Source organism: Pipra filicauda, unplaced genomic scaffold (assembly GCF_003945595.2).
Source record: "Pipra filicauda isolate LSUMZ 115617 unplaced genomic scaffold, ASM394559v2 scaffold134_size1991817_pilon, whole genome shotgun sequence".
In the NCBI taxonomy this organism is placed as follows: domain Eukaryota; kingdom Metazoa; phylum Chordata; class Aves; order Passeriformes; family Pipridae; genus Pipra; species Pipra filicauda.
In genome coordinates, this window is record NW_024103818.1 from 509,048 (window position 1) to 528,925 (window position 19,878).

Genomic DNA, 19,878 nt, shown 5'->3' on the forward strand with positions numbered 1-19,878 from the left:
CTGACTCTCCCTCCTCAACAGGACAGGGGGAGAAACGATGGAAAAGCTTATGGGCTGAGATAAAGACAGGGAGATCGTTTAGCAAGTAGCATCACAGGCAAAAAAGACTTGACTTGTGGAAAATTATCTTCTTTTATTGCTGATTAAAAACAGAGTAAGATGGTGAGCAACAAAGCCAAAACCAAACCTACTTTTCTTCTCACTCCCTCTTTCTTCCCAGGTTCAATTTCACTCCTTCATTGCCAATTTTTCTACCTCTTCCCCAGCTGAGCAGTGCAGAAAGAATGGTGCTGTCATTAAAGTTTGTAACACTACATCTCTGCCACCTCTTCCTCCTTAGACTTCTCCCCTGTTCCAGTATGGGATTTCAACAGGCTGCAGCTTCCTTCAGGACATATCCACCTGCTCAGCGTGGGATACTCCATGGGCTACTCATCTGCTCTGAGACAGTCCTCCATGGGCTGCAGGTAAGACAACCTGCTTTACTATGATCCTCTCCTTGAGCTACGGAGGAACCTCTGCTCTGGTGCCTGGAACACCTTCTGCCCCTTCTTTTCCTTCTGACCTGGGTGCATGGGGCTGTTCCTCACACTTACCTCTCTGCCCTCAGCTGCTGCAGAGTGGTTTTTGACCTGTTCTCAGAGAGGTTTTCACAGAGGCACCACCAGTGTCGCTGATGGGCTCAGCTTTGGCCAGCGGTGGGTCTGTTGGAGCTGGCTGTGTCCAGCACAGGGCACTCCCTGGTCTCTTCTCAGAAATCATCCCTGCAGCCACCCGCTACCAAAACCTTGCCACATAAGCCCAGTACAGAAGTAATTTATTATCTCCACTTACAGTACTTTGGTTTAAATACCAACTGGGATTCATTTAGGAGGAAACTCAGCCAGAAGATGAGCTTTAGCAGTGCTCCCAGCACACTTCAACACCTAATGTCCATTTAATGTTAAGACCCACACTAAGGCTAGCCCAGAGTAACTTTTGTAAAAACATATACAGTGGATGCATTTAATCCTAAGTACTACTCTACAGGTCTTCTTATGCAACACTAATTGCTAATTTAGATGTGTCACTGAAAAATATATGGAGGGGAAGTGAGGGATACACAGTATACAAAAAAAAAAATTCACCATTTTGTACACTAAACATTTGATTTCACATTGGCATTTAATGCCATAAAAGCCTTCTAGCAGGACCATCAAGTACCTGCTCCAGTGCTGGTCGAAAATGTAAAGCAGCCCACAGATTTTCTTATCTGAAGGAGAAGCTTCAGATTGACTTGCCAGCAGTCATGAAGGGCAGCCATGCTAACCTTTCAACTGGTGAGTCATCAGGCAGGATTTGAAACAACAGCAATACAAGCAAGTCATGTAGCAATTTTAATCTTGGCTGGTATTGTATTGTGAACCACCAAGGAAAAAGCATTTTATTTTTACACTCAACTCTGAAAAATTCACTGCAATTTTTACAAAGTGTTTCATAACATATTTAGGTCACACTGTCTATGTAGAAGTATTTCAATCCTTACTTGGTATAAGAAAAAGTGGCCAGCTGTTTCACAAGTGTAAGAAACATCTCCTGGGACTCCAAGACTCTCTTGTAGTCGCCCAACTTCTCGTAGAAGTTCAAGTCTTCGAGCCAACACATAATTAACTCTTCCATACCTAAGAAATGGATTAAATATAACATCGTTTTTATTTAAGTGTATTTAATTCAAAACTGTTTTATCTAAGTATCACAATGAGAAATAAAAAAACCCAAGAATTTGCTACATGGTGTATATTTTTATCAACTGAGCCCTAACAATCCACAAAGCCATGCAAGAATCAGTGCTTTAGATAAAGGTCTTTTTATCTTACACTTCAACTGAAGTTCCCTAAGTGTTACTAATACATTCTTATGATGTACCTGTGAAGGAGAAAAGCATTACTTCCCATGTACTGTTTAGAAACTAGGGACCATCATAAACAAAACCCATACCCGGAGTTTCAGCAGGAAAAGGCTTACTTCCTTTGGCAATATACAAAATGTCATGTGATAATTAGCACACCATAACAGGCAGGTCTGCACTCACTCATAAGAGATCCTGTACTCCTACATGCCCATTGAATAGCTTCTATGACTTTTACAATTAGTCTGTAACCTACTCCTTCCATTCTTCCTTCTCTTACACAATTCAAGCCAAATTTTTTTCCTTTAGGAATCAAATTCTTTATTGCATGAACTCCTCCCCTCCCAGACTCATTAAAAGAACAAAAATCAATGAATCAGATTTTCTGTAAAAGAAGACTAATTTAGAAGTGATATAAATGAGTGGAATTAAAGAAGTGAGAGGAACAGGACACTTTCTTTTGAAAATGCATAAATACTTAAAACCTCAAATGTGAATAATGGCTAACTTTCAAGTTCTTATTAAACTTACTATTCATAAAATATGCTTTCTGCACAGAAAATACCCAGCACTATCTCTGCCACAATGAGTTCTATTGTCTTATTTAGAAGAGTACTAAAGGTGGAGATTTGAATTTACTAAGATACAACTGAATACAATATTGCTGACAACTGGCAAAATCCAAGACTATGGAGAAGGAACTATGACAATTAAGATCCTTGAAATACTAAATAGTTTTTTCTTTGTCAACAACTCTAATCCATTATTATTAAAAGTGGCTGCAACCAGTTGTGAGATTTTTTTTCCCCCACTCACACTTCCCGTGACCTCTTATTTCTCACAATTTAAGTCATATGTCCTCTTTTATGTATTCATTCATTCCTACAAAAATTTTCTTTAGCTGATCCGCTTTGTGCTTCAGTGACAGTACCAGTTTAATCAGCTCCTCTCCACCTCATGTTCTTATACCCCCTGCTGTGTTTTGCTGTGCTTGCAGAGGGTGCAAAAAAGGAACACCGAGCTTGCAAGCAGGACAAATTCCTTAAGCAGTATTGTGCCCTCAAAAGCAACCTCATGCAGAAAAAATATGAACTCAGAAGCAACCTAAAAACAAACATAAGGCATATGAGAAATAAACTTCTCACAGTAGTGCAGCCCACCTTCAAATATATTCCTCAACCTTTACCCCTCCCTCCCAAACTATCAGAACCCGTAACACCTGCAGTAATATCCCATAGGTCCGAAGTTACCTTGAAAAAGTATGAAAAGAGGCAGAGCGTCTCAAACAAAACTCCTTTTAATAATGAGTACTACTGTTCAAGGAATATAGTAAACTATGGATATTACTAAATAAATATATGCTATGGCATCATATCACTAAGATTTTGGCTATCAAATTTCTGGAATAATTTCATTATGTCAAAGCATTCAAATTAAAAGAAAAAATCACAAGATATTTATTTTGCTAAATGCTCAGCTATGTATACGTGGGTAGCTTCTAGTGACTACATGTAATTTTTACTACAGCTTTTGAAGTCAAAGTATTGCTATGAGAATCCAGTACTGGACAGTTCAAATATTTCCAGTGCACGACCATTATACCCGTGCTTACACTTATGAATGTGTTTAATCCTACTGACGTCAATTGGACTAACACCTGACAAACATACAAATATTTAGGAGAAAAGATTCTTAAGTCTTTATACTGATACAGAGTTGATAGCTTTCCTTATGTATCAGTATATTTCAACATGTTATCAATGAAATATTGCTTAACCTCAAAGTTGCTTATCTGAAGAATTAAAAGCAGAAAGTTTAATTTCATTTTTTTGTTTATTAATGTAACATTCATTGTAACAGTAGAAGTGATATCATATTTGCAAACAAAATTGCAGCTCCAAGAACCTACCTTTATCATTTTAACTTCTCTCACAGATAATTCTATAAAAGGTATATGAGCCCAAAAATTATAATGGACTACTTTTATTCAAGCAGTTGAGTTTGTCAAAAAGCAACTGCCTGATTCTGCCTTTAGATTCTCAAGGGAGCACAGTTTCTGCAGCAGGTAATAACCAAAATTACTGAACCCTGTATGGAAAACTAGCGTACCCTGTGTTACTGAGATTCAAAAATATGAGAAAGGTAAAAACTTGTCAAACACAGCTCCTTGCACATTTACATGGGAGGTAGAGTGGATTCAACACACACATCTTGCTACAATGTTTATGCAAGTGAGTTTATCATTAGCACCTCCTCTCACCTGCTGAAATCTTTCTCCGTCTCTAATTCCTCTTCTCCATGACCCAGACGCAGAAGGTGACGCTCATCAATGTCTAGAGCCATGATTTTTTCAAACAGCTGGTTCAAGGCCTAAAGATTGACAAGAACAGGAGAAAAGGTAGTTTTTAGAAGATTCAGAGGCTCTTGCAGAGGAAAACTGAGGAATCACTGGTAAGCAAGCTAGGAAATTATGCCTCTTTTAGTATAAATGGAAGCTGAAACAAAGTTAATATTGAAACTTTTAATCTTGACAACAGGGACATTAGCCTACTAACACTTGTATTTCCATACTTTCTATAATAATTAAATTGGATTTTACAATTTTAAAATTTAATTCTATCACATAGTTAACTTAGTTGATAAATCCATCAGTTTAAAAAACTGCCTCAAGAGGCACACTTTGTAAACATTGATTGTTGTTAGATGACTTTAAACAATTTAACTTTTACTGTGCACTAGAAGAGTATGATCTGGTACTGACTATCAGGTGCTGTGACTATTCCATTTGGATAATGTTCTCCCTTAAACTCTTCAATTCTCTAATTGCTTAATATCAACTGTCTAATTCAGAGGAATTGTCTATCTCAAAGGAGCAACTGTCTATCTCAAAGGAGCAACTTTATAAGTGCTGCATCATCAAGTTATGAAACTAAGAATAAACATAGGCAAGCTGCACTTCCAGCTGGAAGTCATGCATCAAAGCATAGGGAACAAACCCTGCTGAGATACAGTTTATTTCCCGAGGTACAATTTCAAGATCATGTCTTCATAGAAGTCTTGTCTGGTAAGAAGTCTCCTACCCGCCCCAAAATATTTTCTTCCCCTTCTCCTCAACAAACACGCTCTCAACTCTTTCTCCAAACTTCACTACCTGTCACTCTCCCACAGCCCATTGCAGATTGGCCTTTATTATTCCAGGCTGTAATTCCTCACCAAAGCAAAGCCCCCTACACCGTTCTTTGATCAACAGTGTAAGTGCCTGATCCTGTTTTAATGAGAAAAGATGAAATGTTTTTCAAGTGGTATTTCAGTTAAAACAGCTCATAACTTAGACAATACGGGATAATTAGGGAGACCACGAAATACATAACCCTGGTTTCCAAACAAATCGTTCCAAATCAGATGCAGATTCCATAGAATATAGAATATGCTGAGTTGGAAGGGACCCAACAGGATCGCTGAGTACAACTCCTGGCCCTGCATAGGACACCCCAAGAATCACACCATGTGCCTGAGAGGATTGTCCAAATGCTTCTTGAACTCAGACAGGTTTGGTGCTGTGACCACTTCCCTGGGGAGCCTGTTCCAGTGCCCGGCCCCCCTCTGGGTGAAAAACCTTTTTCCTGATATCCAACCTAAACCTCCCCTGACACAACTACATGCTGTTTCCATGGGTCCTGTCACTGGTCATGAGAGTGAAGAGATCAGTGCCTGCCCCTTCTCATCCCTTCACAAGGAAGTTGTGACTGTGATGAGGTCCCCCCAGTCTCCTCTTCTCCAGGCTGAACAGATTAAGTGCCCTCAGCTGCTTCTCATACGGCTTCTCCTCCAGATCTTTCACCATCGTTGTAGCCCTCCTCTGGATGCTCCCTAAGAGCTTAATGTCTTTTTTATATTGTGGTGCCCAAAACTGCACACAGTATTCAAGGTGAGGTGACACCAGTGCAAAGTAGAGTGGGAAATTTAGAGTAAGTCTCTTTAAGACTTTTAACATTATTTTTTTTAGTTTATATATACTTGAGAAATAGCAGTTAGACTCAATCTCCTATGAATGGGAAGCAAACAATCAGCTGAAGAGGTCTTCCCTTAGGAGCATGAAGCACAGAGCAACCAGTGTATGAGAAAGTTAATTAGCAAAATCTGGTATGCACACAATGAACGTGCAACTGTAAGAACTGAGCAGAGATTTTCTCAAAATAGTTTCTAATTTCTACCTCCAATCAGTTAAGTTTATTAAAAACTTCCGATAAATAGCTCAAAACTACATACCTCAAATTCAAAAATTTAATTTCACATTATGAAACTGGCAAAACTACACACAAGTCAACTCAAGCTTTCATTGTTAAGAGACAACTGCAATCCCAAAACTACTAATTTCAATACCTACTGTTCTTATAGATTGTAATTACAAGAAAATTTCACACATGATTGACACTTTACCTGATTAGAGTGGGTAACTATAAGAGTTCGTTGTTCTGGGAAATTATGATAAAGATTGGATATTATCTGCACTGCTACATCAGTTTTTCCAGTACCTGGTGGACCCACTACCTAAAATGAAACACAATTAAAAAAATTAAAGCCAAACAAAGAATCAATACATTATCAGAATACTGCACAATAAAAAACATTTAGTCAGTTGGGAAAAAAACTCAGAACAATCTCAAACAATATACAGTGCTCCCTGGCTTTGCTGAACTTCAAGACCAAATACAATGTATCATAAAAGACTCATTCAGACTAGTTAGGGAGATTCCTGACTAAAAGGAATATGGTAATCCAGCATATGAAGTACTGATTGGTTCCACTACCCATGGAAACAGACCTCCTCAGAGAAAAAAGGTAGTTTAGCCTCAGAACCGGCTGAACATGGGGGAAACGGCGAAAAGAGCACCAAGACACACGCAACTGAAAAAGAGTCACGTAACACAGACATAAAGAACAGGGGGAAAAAAAAAGAGAGCTCATTTCTTTTATTTACTCAAAAATCTACAACTGAATTTACCTAAAGCCAGAATTAAATAAATAAAATAACAGAATCCCTAAAAATACCATAGTTAGTCCAGGCTGCATTCCCGCACGTATAGCTTCAATCTGAGTATGGGTAAATTGAATAGTATTGCTGTAACAAAGCAAAACAAGATCAGATAACTGATAGACTTTGCCAACAGTTTTGATAAAAGCAATTGTTTTAACAAGTTTTATTTAAATTATTGGCTAAATCACTCCAGAACTACACACTTACAAACTCTTGCATAAATTAAATCAACATTGCAACTATCTTCTTTATAGACACAACAGTCTTGCAATTTCTAAGCAAGATAATAAATCACGTTGTCCATGTGACAACAAATTTATCCCATCTAAAAGACTGTTTGTCTTTTATTTATTATTTGCAGAGAATGCTGTAAAATTATTTAGGTATGATTTTCCTAATATTCAAAATCCTGAGACAAAAAAATACTAACAGACAGTATTTCTCTCTGTTCTTCAAGTCAATTTTTTAATAGAGGATAATAGAATAGTTTCATTTAAATATAAAACAAATCAGTCTCATTTCTGAATATGAACTGCTATGCATGTGTTATTATTTTAAAATAAGTTCTCATCCATTTATTACCGTTTTGGTTGATTATATGGATACGGTCCCCTGTTTGGAATGACATGAGGCTCTACAATCAGTGTTTTAGCTTCTTCAGAGTTTTCTTCATTTCCATCTTCTTTTCTTTTTGTTCCTTTACCTCCCTTTATTGGGAAAGTTATCCTGTAACACATAACTTAAGGTTACACTTAAATGTGTTTAATACAACACAGACTGTCTTAAAAGTTTATACAGAAATATTTCTTTATCACCATTAAGACAAACTTTCACACAATAAGGAAACAAGTGCTGCAAATACTTGCAGCAGCAAATACTTGCTGCAAATACTTTGCAAATACAAAAACCAAGTACTAATGAGGATAAAGAAATTACAAATAAACTGATGAAGCTGATTAGACAAAAAGTATGTCAAAAGCACTATTTTCATAGCTTGAAATCCAGGAGCAGTGCTGAGAGCCAGCTGGAAAAAGATGTATCAATGTTCTAAATTGCCCCAAAACATGAAGCCTTTTATCCTCCCATTTCAATTTTTTATAGCCGTCTGTATATGTTAGCAAGCTTCTCTAATTCAGAAACAAATCACAGGTGAAGGAATCCCAATGCCTATTCAACTATCTCCAGACAAAAATGAAGATATCTGTAACAGTAAATCTCCTAAGTTTCTTTACAGGACAAATGCAGCAGTACAAAGAGCAATAGCTCTTCATAAAGAGCAATATCTGTCTTAATCTACGAACTGAAAATGAACACTAAATCATTGAGGAAAATTGTGAGATCTTTTCTTGATAACTTCAGACTACTTTTATATCATTATATAGTGTTAGTGCCTTCTCCATACAAATTCTTCAAGCAGTGTTTCCAAAAAAAGCATGGAAGATTACCTCCATGCTTTTCAAGATTCAATTTAGCCATGATAAAAGATGGAATGGTGCACGGGAAAGACATCTTTTCCCACCCCAAATCCATTCTTTCAAAAGGAAACATATTTCACTTCTCATTAACTATAAGTGAGAAAAAGATACAGCTTCTTTAGCTGAAGAACCTGTTCTCCAATACTATGCATTGTGAAACTCAGTTGCCAAAGTTCAAGGAGGTGCACCAGGAGAGACAGAACTGTCAAGTCTCCAAACAGCACCACCGAAACAAAACGTGCAGATGACACTTAGCTGTCACAAAGGCAGGCATCTTATTTCAGAAACCATTTCTAAAATAAAATAAGCAATATGGGATTTCAGACTCAACCCCTTGTTTTGCGTGAATGGTGTTTCCAAAAGCTCAAATTTTAACTGATGTTGAAATTCCTGTTCTTAGCTTGCTTTAATGAGACATATAAGGAAAATATGTAATTAAAATTCTTTAGGCTGACCTTGAGGAGGCTAGATAACATAATGCAGAAATGAATACTACAGAAGTGAATACTACGTGTCTTGATTCTATCTCCTACTTTTGCTTCTCCCATATATTCCATAGGCTGATCTACAAGCAATGCTCTGATGCATTTTTGTACAGAATAGAACAGAAGCTGGTCTTGAGCCTAACTGTAGTACGGTTAACTCTGTCATGTAACTGTCTAAGTCTTAACATATCTTAAAAGAAAGAGCATCTCCCCTCAACCCCTGAACATAACTTCACCTGACAACACATTTCAGCAAGAATACCCGACCAGTACTTGAAATATTGAGATCACCTGAAGGGAGGTACATGCAGAACTGGATTGTTAACAGTGACTTTAACATTGTATCCAGGAAAGCTAGCTTTTAAGTGATCGATAGACAGGAAAGTGTCATTAAAATCCAGAGTTGCGATCTGATTTGGCATTTTGGAATAGTGTGCACTACTTGGGTCTCCATATCCAAGAATGATGTCATGCAGCCAGTCAGGAACCACACAATCTGTGTTCATCAAATTCCTAATAGTCTCCAGAAGAGCCTGTAAATTAGAAAAAAATCAGAAAAATAGGACTGGAGAGATTGACTTTTTACCAAGCAAAAATCATACTGAAGACCAATTAAATCTGTTCTAAGATGACAGAATGTAACTTCTTAATTGACATTCTTTAACTTGGTTACATTGAGTCCATATATACAGTGTATATATGCATCAAAACACCAGTATCAAAACACATAAGCCCTGCAGCCGGGCTGGCAGCCCGCCCACACCACACCCCTGGAGCCTGTGACTGGCTACAGCACAACTCACTCTGGCCTGGAAGGCACTGACAGGACATCCTGCCTGGGAGGGAAAACTGAACTCTACAAATACACGAGACTCCATGAGATCTTCTCTCTTCTCCCTCTCCAGCCGGCACCATGCGAATCATTGAATCTTACTGGTAACTATTCTCTCTCCTTTCTCTCTCTCTTTTCTTTATTCCTTTTAATGTGTTTTCTTCTTTTACTCTTTTCCTTCTCTTGTGGGTAACTTAAAACCAATGAACTGTGGTTCAATATAGTTGGTATATGGATTGTTTTAGTGAGTGTTTCCTGTGGAATGGGTCTTTGTGCTGAATGTTTTAGTGAAATATTTTTTCTTTGTTGTATTTTACTCCTGTAAAAACCTTTTGCCAAAATATCTTTTTTTTTTCTCACTAAATTAAAAAGAATTTCTCTTAGAGAAGAGTGTGTGACTCTTTCTCTGGACACTAATTAGAGGTTATAACAAACCAAAAGGCTTTTAAAGTCTTAAATAAAAATGTAACTGCTCTGGGCAGTTTATAGCTTAACCTGGAGCACAACAACATGCCAGCAAACATGGACACAAATGGATGGCAATCACAGCGCATCAGCAGTCCAGACCAGAATATAATACAGAATCTCCAAATGCCAATCTTGTAAAAGAATAATCAGTCAAATCAAAGTATGGAATTTTATTCTGATAGTCTACATTTACATATCCATCTCCAAAGGGTAGGATTCTCTGCCCTTTTCTTGCTTGAGTTTATCATTCATGGAATCAAGTAATGTGATCATCATCCCTGCTTAGTCAACTTCCTGATTTCTTCCCTTTACTCAGCATCTGGAGTGCTGTGTCCAACGCTAGGCTCCCCAGGACAACAGACATAGACATAATGGAATGAGTGAGAGCTACTAAGACGATTAAGGGATTGGAGAATCTGTTGTATGAGAAGTTGAGAGAGCTGGGATTGTTTAGCTCCAAGAAGAGAAGACTCATGGGGTGACAGAGAATTTTATCACTTTGTATAAAAAAAAAGTAATGAGAGGAAGTAAGGACAGTGGAACTAGAGTCTGCTCAGTAGTGCCCTGTAAAAGGACAAGGGGCAATGGACATAAATGGAGATACAGGAAATTCCACTTAAATACATCAAAATGTTTTTACCGTAGGGGTAATAGAACACTGGAACAGGTTGTCTAGACTGGTTATGTAGTCTCCATCAATGGACATACCCAATTCCAACTGTAGAAAGTCACAGGATCTTGAGCAACTTGCTCTACCTGTCTCTGCTTTAAGTAGGGTTTGGACTAAATCATCTCCAAAGGTCCCTCCAGCCTCAACCATTCTCCTAATCTATTCCTTCCAATCTCAAACATGCTGTGAATTCTGTGATAGCCCTTCGAAGTTACTAAATTGAAGGCAGATTAGCTCTTCTGAAGAGGTTTTTTTAAATGTATTTATAAAGGACTCTCCATGAAGTACTTTCAATATACCAATCCACAGCTGGATGGCACCAGAATGGTCTAAGCAGGCTGCAAGCTACTGTTTCACACCAGAGACATCTTTCTAGTTAGAGAAAAAAGAAGTCCATGTCTTCCTGCCTGCCTCCATCCATTTACACAGAATTTGCTTCAGAATCCTTTAAAACAAAAATCACTTCAATTATGTAATGCATGATTTTAAGGCACCAAAAGAATGGTAGTTTTTCATTCGTGTTGTATTTTTGTAATGGAAAACTCAAGGAACATTTAAGATTCAGAGGTCTAAAGAGCAAAGAAAGTGAATAAGAAATATGTTTAGGTTTACAAAATTATGTACCCTCACAGTGAAAAAGACCAACAGTATCTTGTGCTGCATTACCAAGATGCCCAGCAGGTCAAGGGAGGTGGCTCCTTCCTTTCTGCTCAGCACTGTTGAGGCTGAATCATGGAATGTTATTTTTAGGAAGGGATCTTTAAAGGTCATCTAGCCCAACCCTCCTACAATGAGCAGAGACATCTTCAACTAGATCAGGTTGCTCAGAACCCTGTCCAACCTGACTTTGAAAATTTCCAGGGATGGGGCATCCACCACCTCTCTGGGCAGCCTGTTCCAGTGTTTCACCACCCTCATTGTAAAATATTGCTTTCTTATAACACTACTCCTTGTACTACTGCTATTAAAAAGTCTGCCTTCCTTAAAAACCCCCTTACTGAAAGAGTGCAATAAGATCTCCCTGAAGCCTTCTCTTCTGCAGGCTAAACAACCCAAACTCTCTCAGGCTTTCCTCAAAGGAGAGGTGCTCCACCCCTCCGATCATCTTCATGTCCCTCCTCTGGAGTAACTCCAACAGGTCCACACCTCCCTTGACCTGCTGGCCATGCTTCTTGTGATGCAGCCCAAGATTCAGTTAGCTTTCTGGGCTATGAGTACACACTGTTTGCTCATGTCAAGTTTTTCATCCACTGGTACCTCCAAGTGCTTCCCTGCAGAGCTGCCCTTGATCTGACACATTCCAATACCCAATAAGAAATTGATCCAGTGATGCTCCCAAAAACTAACAGGTTCTTCTGACTTTAACCTTTTGAGTAGCTACTCCTTTTCCCACCCTTTTTTCCCCATTTTTCAATATTCCTTTCGCTATTACATCAGGTAACAAAAACCACATACCTGCTTAACCCAAAAGGCCAAATCTGTTGGCTTCCTGTTACAGGACTGAAATTATAAACTAATGTTTCATTATATACTTAGGTGAAGAAGCAGTGTTTTGATTTTCAGTTAGTTCAACAGTTATCTGTAGGGGAAGGTTATCACCAGCTGACATGCTGTAGTTTACTAGATGCAATGTCACCTGAAAAGCTTAACTACATGCATCGAAAATAAACAAGTCTCAGTACTGCTGGCATATTCAGACAAACTCTCACCTAAAACTCAAAGAGCAAGTACCTTACCTTGAAATTGTTTTCTTTTGGCTTTCTTCTCATTATTATATTAAATGTCTCATAAACATCTTCTGCTCCATTTTGGATTGTATTGGTCATGTCTTGTTGATACTGGTTTGGGTCTAGAAATACTCTGTATGTTCTGCAATCACCTTTAAGTCTTGGTTTGGGTTCAGGTCCTGCCCGTAATGAAATAGCAAGATTAGAATTTGAATTAGTGCTAAAAGCAGATTACCATTCAAATAAGTGATCCATTATTGTTCCTCAAATGAAATTTAGGCAAATTCACATGATGCAACTAATTTCTGCACAGCAGTAGAAACATTTTCATTGCATTATTCTAACAGTTTTTGAATATAATCTATTTTATTCCTAAAACAAAAACATACCGGATTTATTTAATTAATGTAACTACATCAGATTTTACCAGAGGAAACTAGTTAACCTTTTCCAGGCTGCTTATGGAATTTGCTTGGTTTTTTTCCAAGTAGGTAATTAATTCAATGAGCATTCCTTAACAGAGAAGAAAGTTAACAACTAAGCTGTTAAAAATGAAAAAATAAAGAGAGAAAAAAAGCTTTGGTATATCATACCTTCTTCAATAACACGCCCTTTCTCATCCAACATGCCCTGAATTTCACAGCCTCTGACATACACCAGACCAGTCTGCTCAACAAAAGGTTGTCGTCGGTCAAACTTGGTGCCATAAGGTTGCATGGGACGTACCGTAATCAAAAAGCAGACATCATGTTTACGCAGACCTGATTCCCAAAAGGAATATTCAGTGATTTGATTGAATGGCATTTCCCTTATCCATTTCTTATATATATATATATAAAATAGAATATACTAGGTGCACTAGCTAGGTGCACCACCTCAGTGCAGTGAATTCTGCTGTCATCCTCCTAGATTTTCTACTTAATTAGAAATCTACATTCCCAAACTTGTATCTGCTTATTTATCACACACTCCTGCTTTAGTATTTGTGCTACATGACCTGTAATCACACCATGCAGCTGCAGCTCCAGTATATTTATCAGGTTTCTCTAACAAAAGAGAAGGGAGTGACATTTACTGATAATACAAGTGCATGCCTCTATGCCACTTGCCAACACGGTCAACTAAAGTTCAAATCCCCAAGCAAAAGAACTGTCATCTGTGGATACTTATAAGAAATAGTATTCGGTACCGTCAACACTTCATAACAGTCAAATATACTGAAAACTACTCAAATGCACTGGTTTGAATTAAACTAAAGTCTTTTCTCTCCACTTGTGTATGAGACAGATACCTTATTTCCCATACTTTCAGTGCTACATTATTAGCATATGTATTAATTTAAAATGTTAACTTTCCACATTCCCTGTAAAGGACAGAATTCTACAGTTAGTAACTGAATGACATCAGTTACATTCAGTTGTCAATGGACATCTAAGTACTTTAATAATTTCAATCTTCACTTTAGTAAAGTATAAACTTCTTAGACTTGGAATTTGAGTAACTGACTTCTAAATAGTGTATTAGGATTGACATAACTGTACCTTGGATTAAAACCCCCTTTTCCTACAAATAAGATTACATCAAAATGTATTTTGATGAGCACCTATTTTAAGCACTTTTCTTCAAAGAACATAAATACCTTCCCATTCGTCTTTGATGTTATCTCGGACATTCAAATTAATTGTGACATCTGCTCGTACTCGCATGGGCCAGTTTTCACCAATATTGGGCTTTGCCACCTCCACCACTGTGAAAGACACAATGGGTTGTGCCATCCTAGCCCATCCACCAAAGACCACACCTCCATATTCTGATAACCTAAGAAATAAACCCCAAAGTTTTGTTAGTCATTATCTGATAACATATTCAGTTCTTTTTTTAAAGTGTGAAACAATTTACCTCACAGTAAGTTCTAAGACAAAAGCAGAATACTTAATTTCACATGCTACTGAATTAGATTCACATAATCCTGCATTTTAGAACTGATGCATAACATGAACTGACTTATATTTCAAGAAACAAAGGCAACTTATGCTAGCATTATAAAAAAAACAACCAACCAAAAAAAAACAACAAAACAACTCACAAAGACAGAAGAAAAAGGGAATATAATAAAATGCAACTACTGAGTATAAAAGATAGCACACCAAACGAACCCTTGAAATCTAAAGAGGATTAAAATGTGGCAGATGGCAAATTCAAGAATATTCAGGAACCCCTGTCACAAACCAGAGGAGCTGAGATGGTAAGTTTTCATGTTTTTTAATGTCAGCCAAGGCTTAGTACTTATGGAAAACTAACTCATCCATCTTAACACAAGTTGTTGGCATCCAACATACCGCCTTTAACCCCCCTACAGGGATACATATCCACACATCCTCAAAATCTCATCCCTTGGGATGGCAATACCTTATAGAAGGAGTAAGTATAAAACACAGTATCTGTGTAATAATTTTAAGCACAGTAGTTACTATATATTTAGTATACACACAATATCAGTTATTCATTCTCGAATGCACTTTGATTAGAATTGAACTGACTGGTTTGCAGTTAATAAATATTACCATGGTTTCATCCTACTGACACTATCTTCAATGTCCTGTCTGATTTCATAGGTAGACTCTAAGCGGAAAAGATTGAAGTTCCTCAGCAGGTAGTCATGAAGAGTCAGAAACTGCAGATTCAATTTGGGAAGTGCAAGACAGCCTAAGGGTTTAAGGGTGGAAGGGGAGAGGTATTTGATGAATAAACACAAAGAAGATGAATTAATACAATGTTTCTATGAATTCATACATACATGCACGCATTGTTCTATAACTGCCATAGATGTTATCCTGCGAGATTCTAAGAACTACCCCTTTTAATCAATATATGCCTCTAAAAAGTACCTATTTTCAGGTTCTCTCTAAATTAACCTGCGCAAGATTGAACGAACTGTCATCCTTCTAGCAGTAATACAGTGACATATTTAAATATTAAATCCATCCCTGTATTCAGACTACAACAAAATTGATTTTATGAAAATCAAATGCAGGGCAAAATAATGGTACTTTGGGAATGCAACAATTAGGCTAGCATTAAATAGTGATGAAAAAGGCTCATTAACTACAAAACCCCATGCATTATCCAACAATTCCCCAATTCCCATGCTTTATGTTTATTAGAAGCCACAAAACCCATTAATGTAGAAAAAAGTTTTAAGTCAAGAAATCAAATTTTAATACACAACTCCTCTCAAAAGTTTCTGTTAATGTTTTAGGTTTTTTACGAGAATGACAAACACGGGAAGATTAGATCTAACTACACAAAGAGTATTAGAACTCCTAGACAGGTCCTGAAGCTTGCATCTTTTTAGGGTAGACTTAGACGCAAATTTTTCACAATAAAAATTCTTGTAAGTTACTCATTACTGGACTAATATCTCAGTTTGAAAACCTACGTTCCGGACTTGTGAAAGCATCACACTTTTGTAACTTGCAATATTATTGCTGAAACCTTTCACTGGTATAGGTACTACATATAGGTTTTCACATGCACTGAGATACAACACCAGTGAAGAGGTGACAGAACACAGTAATTTCTATTCTGGAAAGCCTGATAGTGATAAAATACTTTAACACATTTCCCAACACCAAGTAACAAACCCTGTCCTGTAAAGCTAGTTATATGCACAAAGGGCAGAATGTGAAGAAACACCTCTTTAAGGCTGCACAGTATTTATTAGACAGATATTCTTCCCCCATTTCATAAGAGAAAAAGACCCCAAAACTCCTATCCTTCTTGGATTAAATTACTCTTACTTAAATTTTAGACCAAAGTAATCAAGCTAGTTTTAAGAACACAAAAACCCTTCAAGACCACAAAAGCAAAACTGTTTTGTTTGAAACCAGGATTGGAGAATTAGATTAAAAAGAGAAAGTGTAAACTAAACTAAGAGAAGCAAAATAGAAAAATATTTGTAATAGTTTGACGGCAACAGAACTACTTCACAATAGTGCCATCAATACAATAATTGCAAAAGAGTTCACCACAAGAGGAAATGCTTCCACCAGCAACCACTGTTACTTGCCAAAATTACATTTCATGCATTATTAAAAAGTCAGAGTAGCTCATCACACCTGTTTCTGCACTGTGTTGTTTCTCCTCCTACCTCCCTTTCCTCCTCTACTCTAACACATACATCTGTATCATATCAGTTTGGAAAAATGTCCTTTGTTGCCTATAACTCTGCCTGTCTAAAGGGGTCATCTCTTTCTTCTCATTAATATTTGCTTCGCAGAGAATTCATCCAAAAAAACTAATTTATGGTAAGCAACTGAACTTAAAGTTTTTAACTACCCAAAAAACCCTCTGAATCAAAACTACATGAAGAAGGGTATGTATGGAATAGTCATTGCTAAAACCTGAAATATGCTTTATACTACATATTACATATATATATACATATATAAATGTATATCTCTTTGAACATATACACTGCTATACAAGATTTCCATATTAATTTAACTCCAAATTAAATTTTTCACATTCCTAATGAAATTTCTCATGATGTGCATTAAAACAAAAATTTTTAAAAGTAGCTAGGCAAAAATACATGTGCTGTATATTGCAAAGCTTAAAATTACACAATTCCTTGTTTGCAATACCTGCAGTTTGCTTCCTTTATCATAAGCACATTAAGCAAAAACAGTAGGTTCTGAATTTAAGAGTGCATACGCTACTCTCTAGTGACTATGTGTACACTTCTACCTTGAAATATGAGTAAGATAATTAGGGTTAATTTCCTCTCATTACCACCCTTTCCCCCCCCTTATACTTAAAAGCAAAGCACAGACAGCAGCTTTTCTGTTGCTATTTCCAACCTGTTTCACCTTACAGTAACTACTTGTTCCTCAGCTGGTAGTATAACACACCTGTTATCCAGAAGCAAATAAATGCCTTTGTGTAAACACAGGTTTATTTTTCTTTAAATCCACTACATAATTGCTAACAATTTAATCTCAGAGTTCCTGATTCACAACTGAAGAAAAAACCCCCCTGACCTTACTATAAGATACTGGAAGACACCAAGTACTGCATATAAGTTTCTCGAACAGAATAAACATAAGACATCAGAACTGCCTTTTCTATGCAGCATTCACCATTCTGTTCAGCATTTACTGAAATACTAATCTTACCTTCTCCAGAATAATATTCGGTTGGTACAATATTTTCATCCCAAATAATCTTCTCCGTGGGATAAAGAGGCATCTGGTTGAGTTGCTGAATTTGAGATATTCGTCGCTCATGACGGGAAACCTAAAGAAAGAATGCATTTCAAACTCTAAGTCAAAAAGGAACAAAAAAGCTGCTTTTGATCCATAAGACTGCTAGTGGTCACTTGCATTTTCTCTTTTAATATTTTTTTTTTAAATTAAATATAATTTTTTTAAAATTAAATAAGTATCTCTCCATGGCATTGATAGGTATCGTATCACTACCATCTAAGTTTTAGAAAACTACATGAACAATTTTTTAAGAAATCACCAACCCCAAAATAAGCTTATTAAACAGATTTTAAAAACCAGCTATGCCATTTTAATACTGATATCAGATCAGAAGCCTACAGTAATATTGTATACCTTGAATATCCAAGGTATCAAAAGAAATTATGTGCAACAAAGAGTATTTCAAATGGGTTTGAGACTTGAATAGGTACTGAATACTTAGATCTACTTTAGCAGATTTTTTAAGTGGGGCAAGCAGGTTGCTAAATAAGGAGCAAAAACTTTTCCAGAACTCAAAACTATTACTAAGACTCTTCTGACTGGCCTTTACTATTACACCAAACACACACATATTAGTTTCTCATGGAAATTACATATATATAAATAGGCATTTTCAAATATTTAATTTATATGGTTTTAAACCCCATCTTAGTATGCCATTTACTGCTGTAACACTGCTGTGGTTCGTGGGTGCTTCAGCAAAATGCCCTAAATGACTACTTTACTGAAGTGTAGTTGCTGGATTTAGATGAGTTTTCAAAAGAAAAACACAAGCAGCATTAACTATGCCTTTACCAGCAACTCCAGCAGAAACTCCTTTTCGTGGGTCGTGTCTTCCCCTTCGGCCAGGGGTGGCAGGAGGCACAGGTACGACGCCACCTGGTGGAGAACGTTGGAGCTGCACAGCAAAAGGAAAGAAGCTTCTATCACTTAAACTGAAACCAGAGAGAGCACTTGCTGCAGCTTAAAAAAAATCCAACTATCTGTTTTGATCAGAGACCATAATTTATGGATCATTCTTTTAAGTGAAGTTTGAGTGTAATGTGTAAGCTGAACCTCTCAACTACAATAAACAGAGCAAGGTATGAATACTTTCTATTGTTTCAAGACAGATACCTGAAACAGAATCAAACAACAAAGCACACATTGCCTTTGACAATATACGACCTGCTCACATTTTAGTTACAGCATTTACAATACAGTGACATAATTTTATGATTTCTGTTGTAGTTCTTGTACAGAACACAGTAAAAAAAAATAAACTAAACAGCTTAGAGGTTAACTACTGCAAGTTAATTACTACTACAACTACTTTAGGCAACCAGCTTATTTTCCAGAATATTAGTTCTTTCTCACATTAATTAAAAAAAAGAAAAAGAAAGTTATTTTTCACTACTAGTGGACTCAAAATCTCCCTGTCTCTCTAATTCAGGAGATGTAAAGGCACCATGACAACTCAGAAGGAACTGATAAGTCATGTGAGAATGCATGAGAAGTCAGAAAGAAAAAAGACTAGAAATCTGTAAAATTAAATTATACTGAAAACAATTTCAATTTCAACTTGATAACTTACCTAAGGGGTCCAAATAACTTCACCAGTGCATCACGAGTATCTACTGCAGCTACATTTGAGAGTGCAAAGTCATATAACTCCGGGAAATGTGCAAATGCTGCTCTCTACAAAAGACCCATGCACAAAAATTGGATGTAATCATATTAAAGAAACAATTTAGTAACAGTTTAAATGTTCAGATAAAAGCTTCTCCTGATTCATAACATGTTCCACCCCATGGACACTACCACCACAGAAATAAAAGCCAATGAAACACCAACTATTTGTTACTCCTGGATTTCTGACACAGTATCTTATCCTTACACACCTTTCTATCAGGTCTGTTACTGAAATGAAACGCAATGGAGCAGATATGTAGCTTTGCAGGCAACTAAGAAAAACAAGGAACAAGTGTAATTTGGCCATGCTTCCTTGAATCGTTTTGCTAAAGCTGACGGGAAAAGTTCTGAAAAGCA

General features: G+C 36.9%; 1 protein-coding gene across 2 annotated transcripts in view; it reads right to left on the reverse strand.

Annotated features, from left to right (window-relative positions):
- AQR (aquarius intron-binding spliceosomal factor) overlaps positions 1 to 19,878 on the reverse strand; it is a 67,189-nt gene that overhangs the window by 15,870 nt on the left and 31,441 nt on the right. For both annotated transcript variants that reach the window (XM_039378309.1, XM_027736469.2), the window contains 13 exons: positions 19,424 to 19,527; positions 18,646 to 18,748; positions 17,761 to 17,881; positions 15,148 to 15,289; positions 14,223 to 14,401; positions 13,177 to 13,344; positions 12,593 to 12,762; positions 9,178 to 9,419; positions 7,509 to 7,652; positions 6,941 to 7,010; positions 6,329 to 6,439; positions 4,149 to 4,258; positions 1,526 to 1,661 (listed from right to left, as the gene is read on the reverse strand). In XM_039378309.1, the coding sequence (XP_039234243.1) occupies positions 1,526 to 1,661; positions 4,149 to 4,258; positions 6,329 to 6,439; positions 6,941 to 7,010; positions 7,509 to 7,652; positions 9,178 to 9,419; positions 12,593 to 12,762; positions 13,177 to 13,344; positions 14,223 to 14,401; positions 15,148 to 15,289; positions 17,761 to 17,881; positions 18,646 to 18,748; positions 19,424 to 19,527 (1,800 nt within the window). The remainder of the gene's footprint in view (positions 1 to 1,525; positions 1,662 to 4,148; positions 4,259 to 6,328; positions 6,440 to 6,940; positions 7,011 to 7,508; positions 7,653 to 9,177; positions 9,420 to 12,592; positions 12,763 to 13,176; positions 13,345 to 14,222; positions 14,402 to 15,147; positions 15,290 to 17,760; positions 17,882 to 18,645; positions 18,749 to 19,423; positions 19,528 to 19,878) is intronic.